The sequence below is a fragment of the Anabrus simplex genome, chromosome X (assembly GCF_040414725.1).
Source record: "Anabrus simplex isolate iqAnaSimp1 chromosome X, ASM4041472v1, whole genome shotgun sequence".
Classification (NCBI taxonomy): domain Eukaryota; kingdom Metazoa; phylum Arthropoda; class Insecta; order Orthoptera; family Tettigoniidae; genus Anabrus; species Anabrus simplex.
In genome coordinates, this window is record NC_090279.1 from 178,200,909 (window position 1) to 178,217,380 (window position 16,472).

Here is a 16,472-nt window from a genome sequence, read left to right on the forward strand (position 1 = left end):
GGTGGAGGCTGGAATTTCCTTTTTGTTCCTTGTAAAACATGCTGTTCGGTGAATTGACATGTCACTCAGTTTTCGTGAGTCAGGGAATTTTTTTAAGTAGGTCAAGGAAAGTCAGGAAAACTTGAGAGAACATTTCTGTGGACACTGTGATTTTCTACCAAACCTGGGAAACCGGAGATGGTTTAGGATGATGACTATGATTTTTGTTTGGTTTTCTGAACTGTGATTCAATAGAATTCAGATTTAAGGAACATAATTTGCCAAAGACAGATAATGAAAATAATTATTAAATGGAAATGAACTAGAAGTTTTAGAGGTTTTGAAAGGCCTGCCTTCAGTGAAACTTTGAAGCAAGCTGGTGATAATTGCAGTGAGAATGACATTGAACAATGGCTAGGCATCAATGAAGCTACCAAGTTCTAAGCCAGGAGGAGTTAGCTGAAGATGTTCAATGGGGTGGTTAAAAAGCTGAAGCTGATACTGCTGTTTCAAGTGGTCTGAATCTATCTGTGGTTGGAGAACCCAAGAACAACATTATCTTATTCCTGGGAATCTCATCAAATACAAAGATGACTGTTTTTTGTTTTTTAAGCTGAATGCAATGTAAAGTGGTATGTATATAAAATTCTTCCCTTTGAAATTTATCAATACCATGATTGTCAAAGTCTTTTTGGTCTGTCATCATGGTTAGTTAGTTTAAGTCCCCTTGGTGACCTTTTTTTTTTTTTTTTGCCATCTGAATGTTGGGAGAGGTGGTAGAATTTCTAATCAGCAGATTGTGCCCGGAAAGTTTGGACTTGCTTCCATTTCTCTCAGCAGTGCTCATATGGAGTGAGTGCACATGATGCTGTTGATAGTAATTTGTCCATCAGACGGAGACATTAATCCTTCACCCCTTGTTATTCGACTGAGGTAGGCTATGGGGCCACACAACACATTACCACTGAAAGTCTCTTGTTACTCGATAGCTGCAGTCGCTTAAGTGAGGCCAGTATTCGGGAGATGGTGGGTTCGAACCCCACTGTCGGCAGCCCTGAAGATGGTTTTCCGTGGTTTCCCATTTTCACACCAGGCAAATGCTGGGGCTGTACCTTAATTAAGGCCACGGCCGCTTCTTTCCCACTCCTAGCCCCTTCCTGCCCCATCGTCGCCATAAGACCTATCTGTGTCGGTGCGACGTAAAGCAAATAACAAAAAAAAAAAAGTCTCTTGTTAGTACAGTTCTAAGGATATGCCATTTAATGGACTTGTAATTAAGTCTGGGTAAAATCAATTAAATATATTGAGTCCCATAAGCACAGTTCCTAAATATGCAAATGGAGCCTTTAAGCACTGTTATGGTAAGTTTGTTTATGAAGGCTGTAGTGAGTCCTAACCATTTACAGAATTATTTGAGCCTTTATTTACTCCTGGCAAGAATCACGTCTCAATACGCCACTAATGAAAAGCCGCACTTTGTCCAACAGCACACACAGATTACAAGGGATTGTACTCAGTGTAGTAATACACTGGACAAAAATATATGAAGAGAAATCCACTTCTAAACTTCAAGGAAACTAGGCCTTCATTACGGTGTCTGCTCTGGGACATGCTATACAGAGAGTGAAGGAGGAAAGGCATATCTACAAATTCTGCACTTCCTTCATAGTACAGTGAAACCTTGGATTGCGAGCATAATTCGTTCCGGCAACATGCTCGTAATCCAAATCACTCGTATATCAAAGCAAATTTTCCCATAAGAAACTATTGAAACTCAGATGATTCGTCCACAACACAAAAACATTTATTCGCATAACATTTCTAAAACAAAATATAATGTAAAACAATTAAACTGCACTTTACCTTACAATAGAATCATTGTTGGTGTGAGGGAGACGAGAGATGACATGAGAAGAGTTACTGTGTAGCATGAATATCACTGCTATCGGTTGGCTCATTGGAAGTGTTTTCTTTTTGTGCAACTTTAATGAGGAACCTGTCCAATGACTGTTGCTTTTGCCTCTTTTTGAGGATTTCACGAAAATGTGACATTGCATTGTCATTGAACAGATTCATCCACTGTAATCATCTCCTTCTTCCGACCTAATTCCTTTTTAGCCTTCTTTTCGTTCACAGGGCCCATCGTTGCAGAACAGTTATATCACAGATGACAGAAACAAAACATGTACACTCGTACGGTGTTGACTATGCGAGCGAGGTAGGCCAACTGAAGTCTAGCGCGGGAAATGATTACACACACTTTCCCAGGAAAGAGAGTGGCAGGGGGAGGGGGAAAACAAAGGCACAGGGGAGGTGAAAACGTACGTAATCGTGACGCTCGTATCACGAAACCTCACTCGCTTATCAAGTCACAATTTATTTATAATATTTGCTCGTCTTGCAAAACACTCGTAGACCAAGTTACTCGCAATACGTGGTTCCACTGTAATTGTAAAGTGTCTTTCATTTTGAGATAAATATAAATACAATTAGCTGTAAGAATTGATGGCCAAACTTCTTGGATTACTGAGGGTTAATGTAAATGCTTTGAAACATGACATGGATTGTGATCACAATTAGGATTTTATGGGGTTGACAAACTCCTTTTGAATTCCATTCACACTGCTGAGGTACGACTAAAGAATTTTCTTTTTCCCAAAACTAGATAGCTAGAATTTTACCTACAGGCAGGGTACAATTTCACAAATTTAATCTTGGAGTACAGAAAAAGAAATTAGGAGCTACAGTACGAATTATGGACCACCCATGCCTTCGTAAAATTGAAATGTGATAGCATTGAAGAGGTGGAAAATTCAGTATATTTTATATTAAAAAGTTTTGTATAACAATTTGTTAGTCAACACGGAATGGTTACAAAATTCTTTACTTCTAACTGCCTGCTTTTTTACATAAAAGAATTTTATCTTTCTCCTTATTCTTGAGTTGGGAATATGTACCGAAAATGAAAAATTTAATTCAAATTTTGTTATTCAGCCACTTTATAATAGAGCAGGTGCTTGGGTTTTTGATCTCTCAAGTCCTAAAGTACTAGGTGTGGATGGATATGTTACATATGTTATATTTCTGTATTTTTGTCATTTCTTTTGTCATACTTCAGCTTAGTTGAGTGGTGGTGTGCTATCCAATTATTCATGTTTATTTCTTAATCGTGAGCCAAAAGTAATGCACCCTAAGCATCAGTGTAACATTTTGGAAAATAGTTTCAAATATTTAATACTGATGTTACAAGAATGTTTCTTGATTATTTTACTGGAAATTATGTGAAGTAAAATTTTAAATCTACTTGTGTACTGTGTGTTTATCTGGGAGTGATAAGATATTGAATGCATTTATTAATGTTGTTGACCGTAAGACGACTTCCCAAAAAAGGAAGTGCGTACTATAAATGTAGCCTTTCTCTCGAGTATTGTTAGAAGTTTAATTACAATTCTGGGACAGTGTTCCTCCAAATAAGGTCGATACTGTTAACCATGAGCAGTTACAGTACGAGAGTTGTACTTTTCCTCCAATTTCAAAGCTGCTAATTGGTTGCTGGGCCCTACTTTGCACAATAGGTTGTCATTGCGTTCTTAAGGTAAGAATATAGTGGCGCTGGTAGATTAGATGACAGTCTAGGGGGGTAAACTAGTGGGAGAAATGAAGGTATAGAATCGTTCTCATTGACTTATTGCTAGGTCACTTTTCAGCCTGAATAAAGCTAGGTGAATGAGACCAACCATTGTTTCCATGTGCTTGAATGGAACTCCGGTGCAAGAAACCAAGGCAAAAAGTTTTAATACAATATTATACTGTAATGTCATTCATGCATGCTCTGTATTTCATTCCATCTATATTATATAACGAGTTAAATGACAAATATTGGGTTTGTGTAAACAAAGATACACTTAGGAGAGAACTTAAATCATTGTCATTATCTAAAGGCTTTGCCTTGTCACTGCAACCATTGATCTCTTCTCTCTGCGATTCTTTTCATCTCTCCTTAACCTTACCATCCCCATCATCTCAACTACCTCTTCAGCGATCTTCTTCCATGGTTTCCCTCTGCCTTTCTTTTGCATCACTTTGCCTTCAAACAAGTTCTTTATGAAGTCATTATGCCGGAGAATGTGACCAAAAACTGACACTTTTCTCCTTTTTATCGTTATTAAATGTCTCTAGGTGTTTATTTCTCTAAGCACTGCTTCATTAGTTTTCTTCTAAATCCAGCTAGTTCTTGTCAACTTCCTCAATAGCCACATTTCCACTGCTTCTAGTCGTTTCACGTCCTCCTTCAAGAGAGTCCATCCTTCACAGCCATATAGCAGCACACTCCAAATGAATGTTTTGATAAACAATTTCTTTTGTTCAGTATCTAAGGATTTATTAAGAGTTGTTTCTTCTCCTCAAAGGCTTTCTTACACAGAAAAATTATTTTTATTCCTACAGTACATCTGTTGTCATCGGTAATAACTGATCCTAAGTAGCAGAACTTGTGCACCTGTTTTATTAAAATATTTCCAATTCTGAGATGTGCTGCTGGCTTCATTTTAGATTTGCTTACAACCATAACATTAGTTTTATTTACATTAATGTTGGAAATTTTTTAAGATGATAATTTGTTGAGCATGATCTGCATGGTCTTCTCATTGTAAGCCAGAAGTGCAATGTTGTCGGCAAATCTAATACAGTGTACAGTTGTTCCATATATTTTAATGCCAGGTGTTTTTTATTTTCATGGCCTCTTCAATGTACAGATTAAATAGAAATGGTGATGAGGAACACCCCTGTCTTACTCCTTTCCTGATCATCACCTTGCATACTGTTTCATTACTTTCAGTGATGTAGATGTTTAGTATTGATTTTCTTTTTTTTCCAGTCCAAATGAATATCCTTCATAATTCTGAACAGTCTTTTTTACTGAACATTGTCAAAAGCTTTTTCCATGTCTACAAAAGCTATAAGCTATAAGAAGCTATAAGAAGAAGCTATAAGGGCGCAAAGGAAAAACCAGCAAAACCTCAAAATTTCAGAAATTGGGATTTCTGCGCCCTCTGTTAGTCACTTCAGAGTACTACAATATCCCCAGTACCAAACCTGAAAAGCAAGCCAATCCACTAAGTTATCGCAGTTTGAAAAATCAGTGTCCAGTGGAAAAAGCAGCTAACCCACAGCGCCTCAAGGGAAGAACCAGCTAACCCTCATCATGACTTATTATGTTCATACTTCCACATTTTGACTGTCTTATTATACAATAATTATAATTAATGCATTATTGGTTTACCTTACATTGTCTAATAAACATTACTACAATACTCTACCCTTCTACAATGCTACAGGTTAACAAATAGGACAAACCATATTATTATTGAGTTAGAGGAGAGTAGATCAAACACTAAAACATTAACAGTATTATTATTAGTATTTTGAAAACACGGATGAGAATTGTGAAGAAAGTTTGTAAAAAAAACATATCAGATGTAAGGCTTTTCAGGCGATTGGTCTATTAACCAGCGTTTCGTCTTTTTTGACATGCTCTGTTGGTGGAAAAATATCTGATTCCCTCCTTGGAAACTTAGAATTTCCATTCGGAATTGCTAGGCGGGCAATAATTCCATTGTGGAGTTTGATCTCCCGTATGCAGTTATCAGACTGTGCCTCTTATATAGGCTTCTGATAAATTCACCTGCATACACCCCAGTGTCAGTGGGTAGGGTCTGACACATCCCACTCTGATGAGTCTAGTGTCAGACCTAAGACGAAACACTGGTTAATAGAGCAATCGCCTGAAAAGCCTTATATCTGATCTGTTTCTTGACATGCTCTGTTGGTGGAAAAATATCTGATTCCCTCCTTGGGAACTTAGAATTTCCATAAGAAAGTTTGTCACAAGAAGATGGGTGCAGACCGTCTGGATCAAAATCAACAACGAAAAAGAAGGCATTAGGAGCAATGAGGGACATGATGAAACAGCTGCGTGCTTCAACATTCGGAACAGGACCAGACTGTAATGTAAGACTCTTCAGTGTTTTCGGAACATTTCTCCAGATATGAGGTCAGCTCTGATCAGTTCAATCAACTAAGTCAACTGGTCTCATGACGATTATTCCGATTAAACGAAGATACTGTAAGGGTCCTGAAAATGAGGCTAATTTCCGTGAATGCTCGTTTCACTACAGAGTTAGAATGAGACAAGGGGATGGATACGAAGAGGTAGAAGTGTGCAGGAAGGGCTTCATAAGTTCACATGGCATTACAAAGGCGAGAGTGTTCACTATTCAAACTTCACTGAAGACAACGGATTCAGCACCAGAATACCAAAGGGGAAAACATAATAACAGACCTAAGAAGATGACCATGCAAAAAAGGCAATACTTCATCATATGGCCTCTTTTAAGGGTCGCAAGAGCCATTACAGTTTAAATTCTTCGAAAATCTATCTACCTGAAGACCTTAGCGTACAGAAAATGTGTGACATGTTCTGTAAACTACACCCTGAAATCAAGATCTCGTATGAAAAATACAGACTGATTTTCATTACTGAATTCAATTTAGCCTTTGGCTACCCAAGGTCTAATACATGTTCTACTTGTGACAAACATACATCTGAAGTTGAAGCACTAAATAAACGACTAGTGGATGGTAGTCTGACTACGGAAGAAAGGAATGGTATTTCAACACAGCTAAAATCCCTTAAAATATTGCAGGAGCTTCATTTGAGACGAGCAGAGATATTCTAATCAAGAAAGCGTGCTGCAAGAAAGGCAAGTCAGAAGGATGTTATGAAGGAAGCTGTATGCATTGATTACCAACTAAATCTCCCATTACCTAACATCACAACGAATGACGTTTATTACAGAAGACAATTGTATTGAATTTCTAAATGGGGCATTTATCAGTTTCCAATATACATAACATATTTCATTAAAGATTGAATCATTTTATGAAAACTGCATGATCTGAAGAGCTTGAAGGGTCAGGCCTACTTTATAATAAATTGACCTCTAAGTTACTTTGCATTTTGTGTTATGGAAGTTTCAACTGTAGCTGCGAAGTTCTGTAGTTGGTCAACAAATGCAGGATTAATTAGAAAATATCTGACAAATAAAACAGTAACTGATTGAATGTGGAAAAGATATAATTGAATTAAAAACAGTATGACATGTTTTGTTCTTGAAAGAACATATCAGGTTTTAATAAATCACCCTTTTAATCATTGTTGAATGTTTGAACTTATCTTAATGATGTATTCCTATTGTGCTTCCTCTCTCTTTACTGATCCAGCTAGGGCTGCATTGCATCGTCCGTAGCAATAAAAAGAGAAAAATCCAATAAAAATTATAAGTGTGATTTGAAAGAATCTGATGTTTTTAAGAATAAAACATCTTGTTCTGTTTTTAATTAAATATATTTTTCAGGTTTAATCTGGTTTTTAATGTTTTACTTTTCAGGTATTTCCTTATTTTATCGATCCCATATTAGTTTTGATAGACAGAAAAACTTCAGTTATAGATTCAGTCTAAACTGAAAAGAAATATCTTCAACTACAGCAACAACAAATTAAAGTTTTACTGATCTGGTTACTGTATGGATCTTAAAATGTCTGAATCAGGTTATCATTTTTCTTTAGGATCATGATAATGATAATTTTGAAAACATAACTGTAATGAAAATGGGATGTACGTAAGACTCCACAATTGCCTAGTGTAATACGTAAAATGTTATTCAAAGGTCTAACAAATTTAGGTGCATTACTTTGTGGCATTGATCCAAATTGGTATTAGTTACCAGAACAAAATAGGTATATTTTCAAGTTTGTAATATCTGGTTATTATTTAGATAAATGAGACAAATGTTTGGCCCTGAGTGGGATTAATTCAAGGTCTCTCCTTGTTGCTCAGGACTCAAACAACAACAATTCATCAAGCGATAGTAGCAGCGAGGATGAGAAATCTTCAGCAAGAAGCTCGAGCTCGGCATCATCTGCTTCTGGTAGTGGTGGGAGTTCTCGTAGAATAAATCTTTCGTCTTTAAAGGAAAGGTCCAGTTTTATGAACAAAAAGTCTCCCACACCTTCTTTACCTAAAGATCCAAAGTCAGAAAGAGACGACAGAAGGCTCAGAGAATCACCCAGAGGAAATGATCAACCTTCAAAGATAGACTTTGACAAGGATCACAGGAGAGACCGTCAAGACACTCGGGACTTCATTAAACACAGTAGCAGGTATGTTGTTAATTCTAGCTTAGTGAAATAATGATAGGAAACTGGATTTATTAATGCATGTCTGTTGTTCTTGTAGTTTCTTTTTTTTAAGTATAAAGTCTGTTTAAAAAATAACTGAACTTTGAAATTTATTCTTTTGGGGGCTTACCTGCAGCCTAGCTACCTTGTGTCTTTCAGAGTATTCCCCCTCCTCTGTTAACACGTTGAAGATGTCATTCCTTGTACGTCAAGTGTATTACTGCTTCATTCTTTTATGCTCTTGTTACATCACTTCAGAAAGTATTATAATTAGACCTTCAATAGTCCATTGTACCATGGCTCTCTCGGCACAGATATACATAATACAACTTATATTGAATTCTTATCAAACAACTGTAAACTACAAGGAAAACATAGAATGCCGCTCATAACACAAAGGACAGTTTGCCACAACAAAGAAAATTATTCCCCACTGCCATCTATTGACAGTATGTCATCTCAACAGGGGAAAACACAAATGGTAACTTTAAAAATAGAATATATATCTTTATCATCTAGGAATGAAATTGTGCACATTTCTTGCCCATTACAACCTGAAATATGTATATCGCATTTCCAGTAGGAAGCAAATTTACACCTCAACATTAACATGCTAATAGAATGCTCCCAGCACTGTTTCCACTTACGGAAGCAGTCCAGGTGGACAATTTTGCAGTTTCATTTTGATCTCCTTTAATTGACTGACCTAGTCATCCTTTCAAAATTAATTTCAGTTTGGGGAATAGAAAAATGACTGGTGGGAGTACAGTTGTGTCCTCGTTCATAAAAAAATTCAATAATTAACTGACGAATGAGCTGGTGCGATGACATGATGGAGGAACCAGGAGTTGTTTCTCCACATATCTGGTCTTTTTATTCTGACATTTTCTCTCAAATATCTCAAGACTTAATACCAGCAGTTCACTATTTAACACAGCGGTAGGAATTCATGGTGCACAGCATTCGATGTCTTAGACTGATTCAAGATAATACCAGAAGTTCACTATTTAACACAGCAGTAGAAATTCATGGTGCATGGCATTCGATGTCTTAGACTGACAACACTTTCACATTTGACCTGGTCTGCCATGCTTTAATCAGCCTCAGCAAATCAGCGTAAACTACCGATCATTTGATGTATTTTCGTAAAAGTTTTCCCATGTTTGAAGCAGAAGCGAATATTGATATGCTACTTGTAATATTCAGATATCTCAACAATCACAACACATGCTCGGCATAATCGTGAACTAGCGGCTTCTGAGAGATTAATTAATTGTTTCAGAAATGCACAGCAGATGGCTAGTTAACTTTGGAAGTACAGGGTCTCTCATATAAACCCAGACTGAACACATGGTGTTTGTACTCTGGGCTATGGCAGCTGCAGTTTGGGAGGTGCACACATAGTTCTTGACCTTGCAAGCAGCCTGCACCTGTTCGACCTGGCAAGCATCAGTCGCCAGACTGAATCTCAGCTGTTAGCATGGTGAGACAGTTATCATTGCAACACCATATTTTCATATGTAAAAGTTCTGGTTTCGTCTTAATGGTCGTGTGAACAATCATAACTCTTGCTATTGATGTGCAGAAAATCCTAATGGTGTTTACAAAGTTCCTCATTATGATAGGAAGACTGGTGTTTGGTGTCCTATTAGTGCAAGACAAATAATTGGGCCTATTTTTTTCAAGACGACGGTAAATGCAGAGAGGTACCAGGATGACACTTTGACGCAGTTCTTCCGTCATGTGGGTGGTTTCAACAAGATTCAGCCCCTGCTCATACAGCAGGAGATCCCCTTCTTACAATCTCTGAAGTGTTTGCAGACAGAGTGGTCAGTACTGGCCTATTTCCTGCTCGTTCTACAGATCTAACAGTGGGTGATTTATACTTGTGGGGTAAATGGAAAGAAAAATTGTGTTGAACAAATCCTCACACATTGGAGGAACTGAAAGAAAACATTACGAATGAAATCAGAAACATTACAGTGGCAAAACTCACTTGCTTCAGCCAGAATGTGGTTACTAGATACAGCGCCTGTATAACCCATGAAGGACGACACTTCCAACATCTTTTATAAGGTAAGATTTCATATAAGATTGTATACATGCTTAAATCTGGGCAAGGCAGCCGCTGTAGCACAGAGTACAAACACCGTGCGTTCAGTCTGAGTTTATATGACAGATCCTGTATGCCGCCACATAGAACTACTTACCAGAAACCACGAAGACTTTGCATTTGAATGATATTTTCGAAGTTAGGTTTATGTTTTGAACGGGCCTCGTAATTTATAGAAAAGTAGTACTTGGTACGTAGTGTGTAACTACTTTCCTCATCAGTCACCGCTAGCAACTAGCATGCTGACATTTGTTTACATCTATGATGCTGACGAGGGAATGGCTTGCGATGCAGGGAAGCCAGCATGTACACTCACTTCAAAGCACTATTAGCAATTGTTGTCGGTCTAGAAATGCAGATCATGTCCTGTGCCAGAATTATAATTTATTTAAATATGTAACTTCATGCAGACACACCATATAGTCATCCATAACATGCTGGCTGGTAATCACTCATTGGACTCATAATGCTGGTTAACACTTCATATAGTTACTCAAAGGCTTTTTTTAAAACAGATTTAAATCTACCGTGCTAATGATATTTTATGTGTTACAAATTTTCCATACAGTTAGTTTTGCTCCTTTGCAATGTGTTCAGCAAAACTACAATCAAATGTACATAGTACATATTGAAAAGGATAATTTAATTTTTGTAATTGAAAGTATTTTTAGTCGAGCTGTTCTCTTTTTTCTTCGAAATTTGATAAAATAATATGCCTAATACACCAGTAATATGACATAACATACCAAAACCCATTAATTTTGGATTTAAGAGTTTCGGAAGATGGTCTCAATTCTTACGCTTATAACCATCTTAGAAGAGCCGTAAGGTTTTCACGACCTCAGTGAAATTATTATGAACCGTTGAGTTCCAACTGAATCGTACAATACTTCAACTTTCTTGTCCGAGTATTCTGTTCAGCCTTTTTGTCTGATCTTCCTTGAATCATCTCTTTACGTTTGTTTCCATCCTTATTAATACCGTATTTACTCGCATATTAGACCCTTTTTTCCCCCCCACTTTTCCAGTCAGAAAATGTAAAGGGGGGGTCCAATATGTGATCTCAAATTTTGTGCAGTTAACACATGACTTCTAGGCTATGAAGAGCTATAAATTGTACATGTAAACATTCTAAACTGTTCTTTAACAAACCTATGAATGTATACGAGTTATACTAGCTATTTTCGTTGGAAGGCAGTACAGTAGAACCTCGATTATACGTTGCCGGAAACTACGTTTTCCCGTATTATTCATTCAAATTACGTGGTCCTGCGAGCATCCTAATTAAATCACGTTTTAAAAGTCGCGCATTATCTGTTCCTCGAAGAATCGATTTTCTGGACCAACCGTCCAGAAATTTCAATCCCATGAACGCTAAATCCTCGATCATGCATTTTTCAAGAAACTATATCTTACGAAAGGACGGCTACGGCATACTTACGGATGTGGTGTTGGCGTTACGCCATTGCGGTAATTTGAAGAAGTACTGTAGGCCTCCTGAAAAGCAGTCGGCGGTGAACTTGCATAAGGGATCATCTTAGCATCGCATTCGGATAGTATTGTTTAGAGAATCCTCGGAAATCATAAAGCAGAGTGTTCCTACAACAATTGGAAGGAGACAGAGCGCATTTCGACAGCTCTATTTGAAGACGGAACAAGTTTCGTCAAATGTTCGTACTTGCAAAATGTCTACATTATGTCCAGGGTTAGGTGTTTACTTTTTTCGAGTGTTTTCGGCATTTCCCTCATGGCACTGTATAGTCACTGGGCTCTCAGGCAGGAATTGAAAGTGCTCCTTCTTAAGTAACACGAATTTAGTATTTAAATGTTATCGTATACGATTATTTTATCGAGACCAGAACAGATGTTGCACCTTTCATACGTAAAGCCATGGGAGGTTTTGGGATTGCCTATCACTGTTTTTGTCCTAATATAAGACTGGGAATTTCATGTTTTTGTGTTAAAATGTTATAAAAGCCACAGTCGTTTAATTTGCGCACATTACATTAAAAAACTTTGTACCATTTTGCACTCGTTGCCGACATGTACAGCGAGCGCGCTTTCCAGCTGAGCTCAAGGTCGTGAATAATCGTAATTTCGGAAGTGTTAATGATCATTTTTCTCTTTCCAGTTTGATGTGATTAGTGACTGGCAGAACTAAATATAATGCATTCGAGAACTTGAGGATTTATACTTCGAAACCATATTCTCAAGTTCAACATAACCTTTAAAAGTCGATGTAGGCCTAATTTACGCGGTACAAGATTTCCATAAACTGACTAGGAACAGTATGATGGTGACCAAATTACAATGGAAGATTAAAAAAACAGATTTCGCCATGATGTTAGACGCTTTTGTATCTAATGTGCTTTATTTTCTTATATTAGAGAATCAAAAACTACTTGTGGTCGATTGTTGTTTGGCTTGGCGTTACAGGTATTAGATTTTTCGAAGAGTTTGGCTGATCAGAATTGCTGAACTGAAAGAAGTTTTCAGAGGAAACTGACGGAAGTTTGCCCAGTAAAACTGAATGTGAAGTTTGGAGATTTCTAAGTCGCGTACCGGTAATTAACGTTTGAAAAAGCCAGCCCCGGTATCTTAAGTTGCCCACCTCTCACCCGAGGGCCCGAGTTCGATTACTGGCCAGGTCAGGCATTTTTGCCTGGATGTGAGGGATGGTTCCAGGTTCAGTCATTCTACGATTACCTTTAATTAAGGAGCTGTTAAATGGTGATATGGTGACCCCAGTCTAGAGAGTCAGGAATAACGGCTGAGAGGATTCCGTCACACTGACCATGCGTCGCCTCGTAATCTGCAGGCCTTCGGACCGAGGGTGGTCGCTTGGTAAGCAGAAGACCCATTGGGGCTGTAGTTTGGTTTGGTTTAAGGGCGTTTGTAAGATTTTAAGCATACATATTTCATTTTTGTGATGTTTAGCCAAATTGTTGATGGTTTCATTCATTCCCGGATTTTCCATTTTCCCATGTTGTAAGTTTTTTTTTTTCCTGTGTTCCCTCCAAAAGCGGAGAATCGAGGTTCCACTGTATTTCTAAATGTAAAAAGTCAATAAATGGTAAACACAACTTTTAGGCCTACATATAAAGTAAATATAATATGTTTTAGTTACTCATATCACCTCATTCGTCTCATCTCATTAATTCCTCTGATGAGGTCTACATCAGGAAGGTCGTAAAAACTCACTGCGAAGATTCATCTCACTTCATACTCGACCCCGTAGAGAAAAGGGATAAGGGTATCGTATTGTCATATTATGCAATATTGATACAAAGTAACTCGATGGCCGGTCATTTGGCTCTGTCAGTTGAGCAGTAGGCATACCACAAAGTAAACCTGATCGCTGCTTTCATTTTAATTGTCTTCCACCGCTAACTTCCCTGCTACCGGCGTGTCGTCATTCCAAGTAACGTCATCTTCACTGCCATTTCGTCAGCCATGCACTGCAATAGAGAGAGCACTCGAGGACCCGTCTTTCTGAACCTCTTAAAAATAGTTTTGTTACCGATTATTAGAGTCCAAACTGTGTGAAACTATTCCCAACCGTGTTGTTGAAAGCATGCCAAACCACCAGCTGATAACTAGCGTATGTTACAAGTTGTATATCCGGATGTAATACATAGTGACTGGAAGCATTCTTTTGATAACTGCGGCTGTTGAAAGCCGGACCCTTATTTTTAAGTATATTTCATGCTTTTCTCTACATTTATCACATCAGGATTTACGTAAACAGCTGTAAATGAGATAAGATAAGACTGCATTGTTTAGGTTAGGTATGCTATCGCCCGGATAGTGCCAAAAGTTCCACAACTGAAAGAATAAAAATAAATAACAGGAAAGTTTGACACATTTATGGACATCTAACAGGCGTTTTATCAGCATAAAGTTTAATTTCGTGCGTTCGTTGTCTCCCATTTTTTATTAATGCATACCCTAGTATGTTTTGTTTGGCATATCCAAAAATCGTTCCAAGTAAGTCGGGACATAAAAAAATCGATATTATTATTATTATTTGTTAGGTCTGTTGGCGAGTAAAACAATTGTGATTGGATTGTTTTTATCGTGTTTTAATCCTACTTCTCTCCCAAAAACCCTATATTGGCCCGAGTTACGAGGTATTAAACGATTACATTGTTAATGATCTCGCTTGCCTATATTAATAGGTCTAGCATCCCCCTGTGGGTGGGGGCGGTAGAATAACACCCACGGTATCCCCTGCCTGTCGTAAGAGGCGACTAAAAGGGCCCCCAGGCGCTCTGAACTTTGGAGCGTGGGCTGGCGACCACGGGGGCCTTAGCTGAGTCCTGGCATTGCTTCCACTTACTTGTGCCAGGCTCCTCACTTTCATCTATCCTATCCGACCTCCCTTGGTCAACATTTGTTCTTTTCCGACCCCGACGCTATTAGGTTTGCGAGGGCTAGGGAGTCTTTCATTTTAACGTCCTTCGTGGCCCTTGTCTTTCTTTGGCCGATAACTTCATTTTTCGAAGTTTCGGACCCCTCTGATTAGTGTTATATAGAGGATGGTTGCCTAGTTGTACTTCCTCTTAAAACAATCACCACCACCACTAATAGGCCTAGCAACCACTGTGAATATTTTTTAACTAAAGTAAACTTGTTTTCTCATCCCGAGGTGGTGCAGCTCTTTTTTAGACAGGCCCCCAGTGGAAGGGAGTTGCATGTACCATTTTTACCGTAAATCCACCTTTCTGCCATTCGTAAATATCTGGCAGTACGGTACCGAGAATCAAACTGAGGCTACTGAGAACGGCAGATAATTGTGCTAACCATTACGCTGGCAGACATTGTAGGCCTACGTTACGGAGGCGGACATTTCATAACTATGAAATACAGATGTACCGCGTGACTTCGAAATGTATTTTCATAATTGATTGTTTTCACCATGTTGATGTTTTGGCTAGTTAGCTCTCGAAACATGTACAGTAATTAGTTATAATAAAATACGTAAAGTATTGACAAGGCGAAAAAGTGTTGTATAAAAATTTGCATATTTTTATTTCTTGGGTCGTATGGTTGAAACTATTCACAAATTTGTGTGATGTCATCAGAGTTGCATAAGGCTTGTAGCCGCTTTGAAGTAGAATTGTTGCTCTTCTCTGACTAATTACGTTAGGGGGGTCTTCTATGCAAGATTTATTTTTTTCATTTTCTATGTCTCGAAAAGACCGGGGCGGGGGGCGTCCAATACACGAATTAATACGGTATTTGATTTTGAGGGCTAAGAAATGCTATGCATTCTGTTTTTCTTGGCTTATAACCTCAGATTTCGAGTGGTTGGAACTTTTCGCCTGGCTGATAATCTCATAGTTTCTTTCTCCCCTGTCTTAACCAGCCTATGTAACTACTTGGTGTTCATGAACTTCTACCTCAAAGTTGTTGCTTCTTATGGAAATGAAACAATGTGACTATATCATGAAATTGACCATACTTGATATTACACCTGAATTTTATGTCAACCTTTTGTCATTCTTATTTCCATTGGTAACCATTGTTTGGACAAGTGCAGACTTGTCATTGAAAATACAAGGTAACAATAAAGTTCCGTACATTAAGCATCAGGCACAAGACTGTACAGAGCAAGTGTTGCGTACCTTTAATCCTCAGAGTAGTTCCCATCGGCATCCAGCTCCTGTTGCCAGCGTGTCTCCAGCTGTGCAATGACCTGGCGATAAAAATCAGGGTCTTGGTTGCAAAAAGGTCCACAAATGCCTCCTCCCTCAGGCCTCATTGGGGAATGATTTCCCATGAAGGTGATTGTCCACGGAATGAAAAGTTGGTAATCAGTTGGTGCTAGGTCTGGGTAGTAGTGTTGATGGCACAGGGTCTCCCAGCCAAGTCACTGTACGGTCTCCTCAGTCACTCGCGCTACGTGGCTAAGTGTTATCATGCAAGATCAGTACACCCTTGCGATTGATCAATGCTGATTGCTTCTGCTTCAATACACGTTGCACACATTCCAGTAGGGGCCTGCAAGTGTTAACAAGCTTTAGGAGTCTGACAAGCAATTACGGGTGGCAGCGACAGGAACTACTTATTATTATAATTATTAAATTAATGTCGTATGGTCCACCTTTTTCAATACTATATTGACCATACAACATTAAT

At 38.3% G+C, this 16,472-nt stretch overlaps 1 protein-coding gene across 4 annotated transcripts in view; it reads left to right on the plus strand.

Annotated features, from left to right (window-relative positions):
* Positions 1–16,472, plus strand: part of LOC136886335 (arginine/serine-rich coiled-coil protein 2) — a 99,633-nt gene that overhangs the window by 23,350 nt on the left and 59,811 nt on the right. For all 4 annotated transcript variants that reach the window (XM_067159071.2, XM_067159068.2, XM_067159069.2 and 1 more), the window contains one exon: positions 7,878–8,200. In XM_067159071.2, coding sequence (XP_067015172.1) covers positions 8,028–8,200 — 173 coding nt within the window. In that variant the 5' untranslated portion in view covers positions 7,878–8,027. The remainder of the gene's footprint in view (positions 1–7,877; positions 8,201–16,472) is intronic.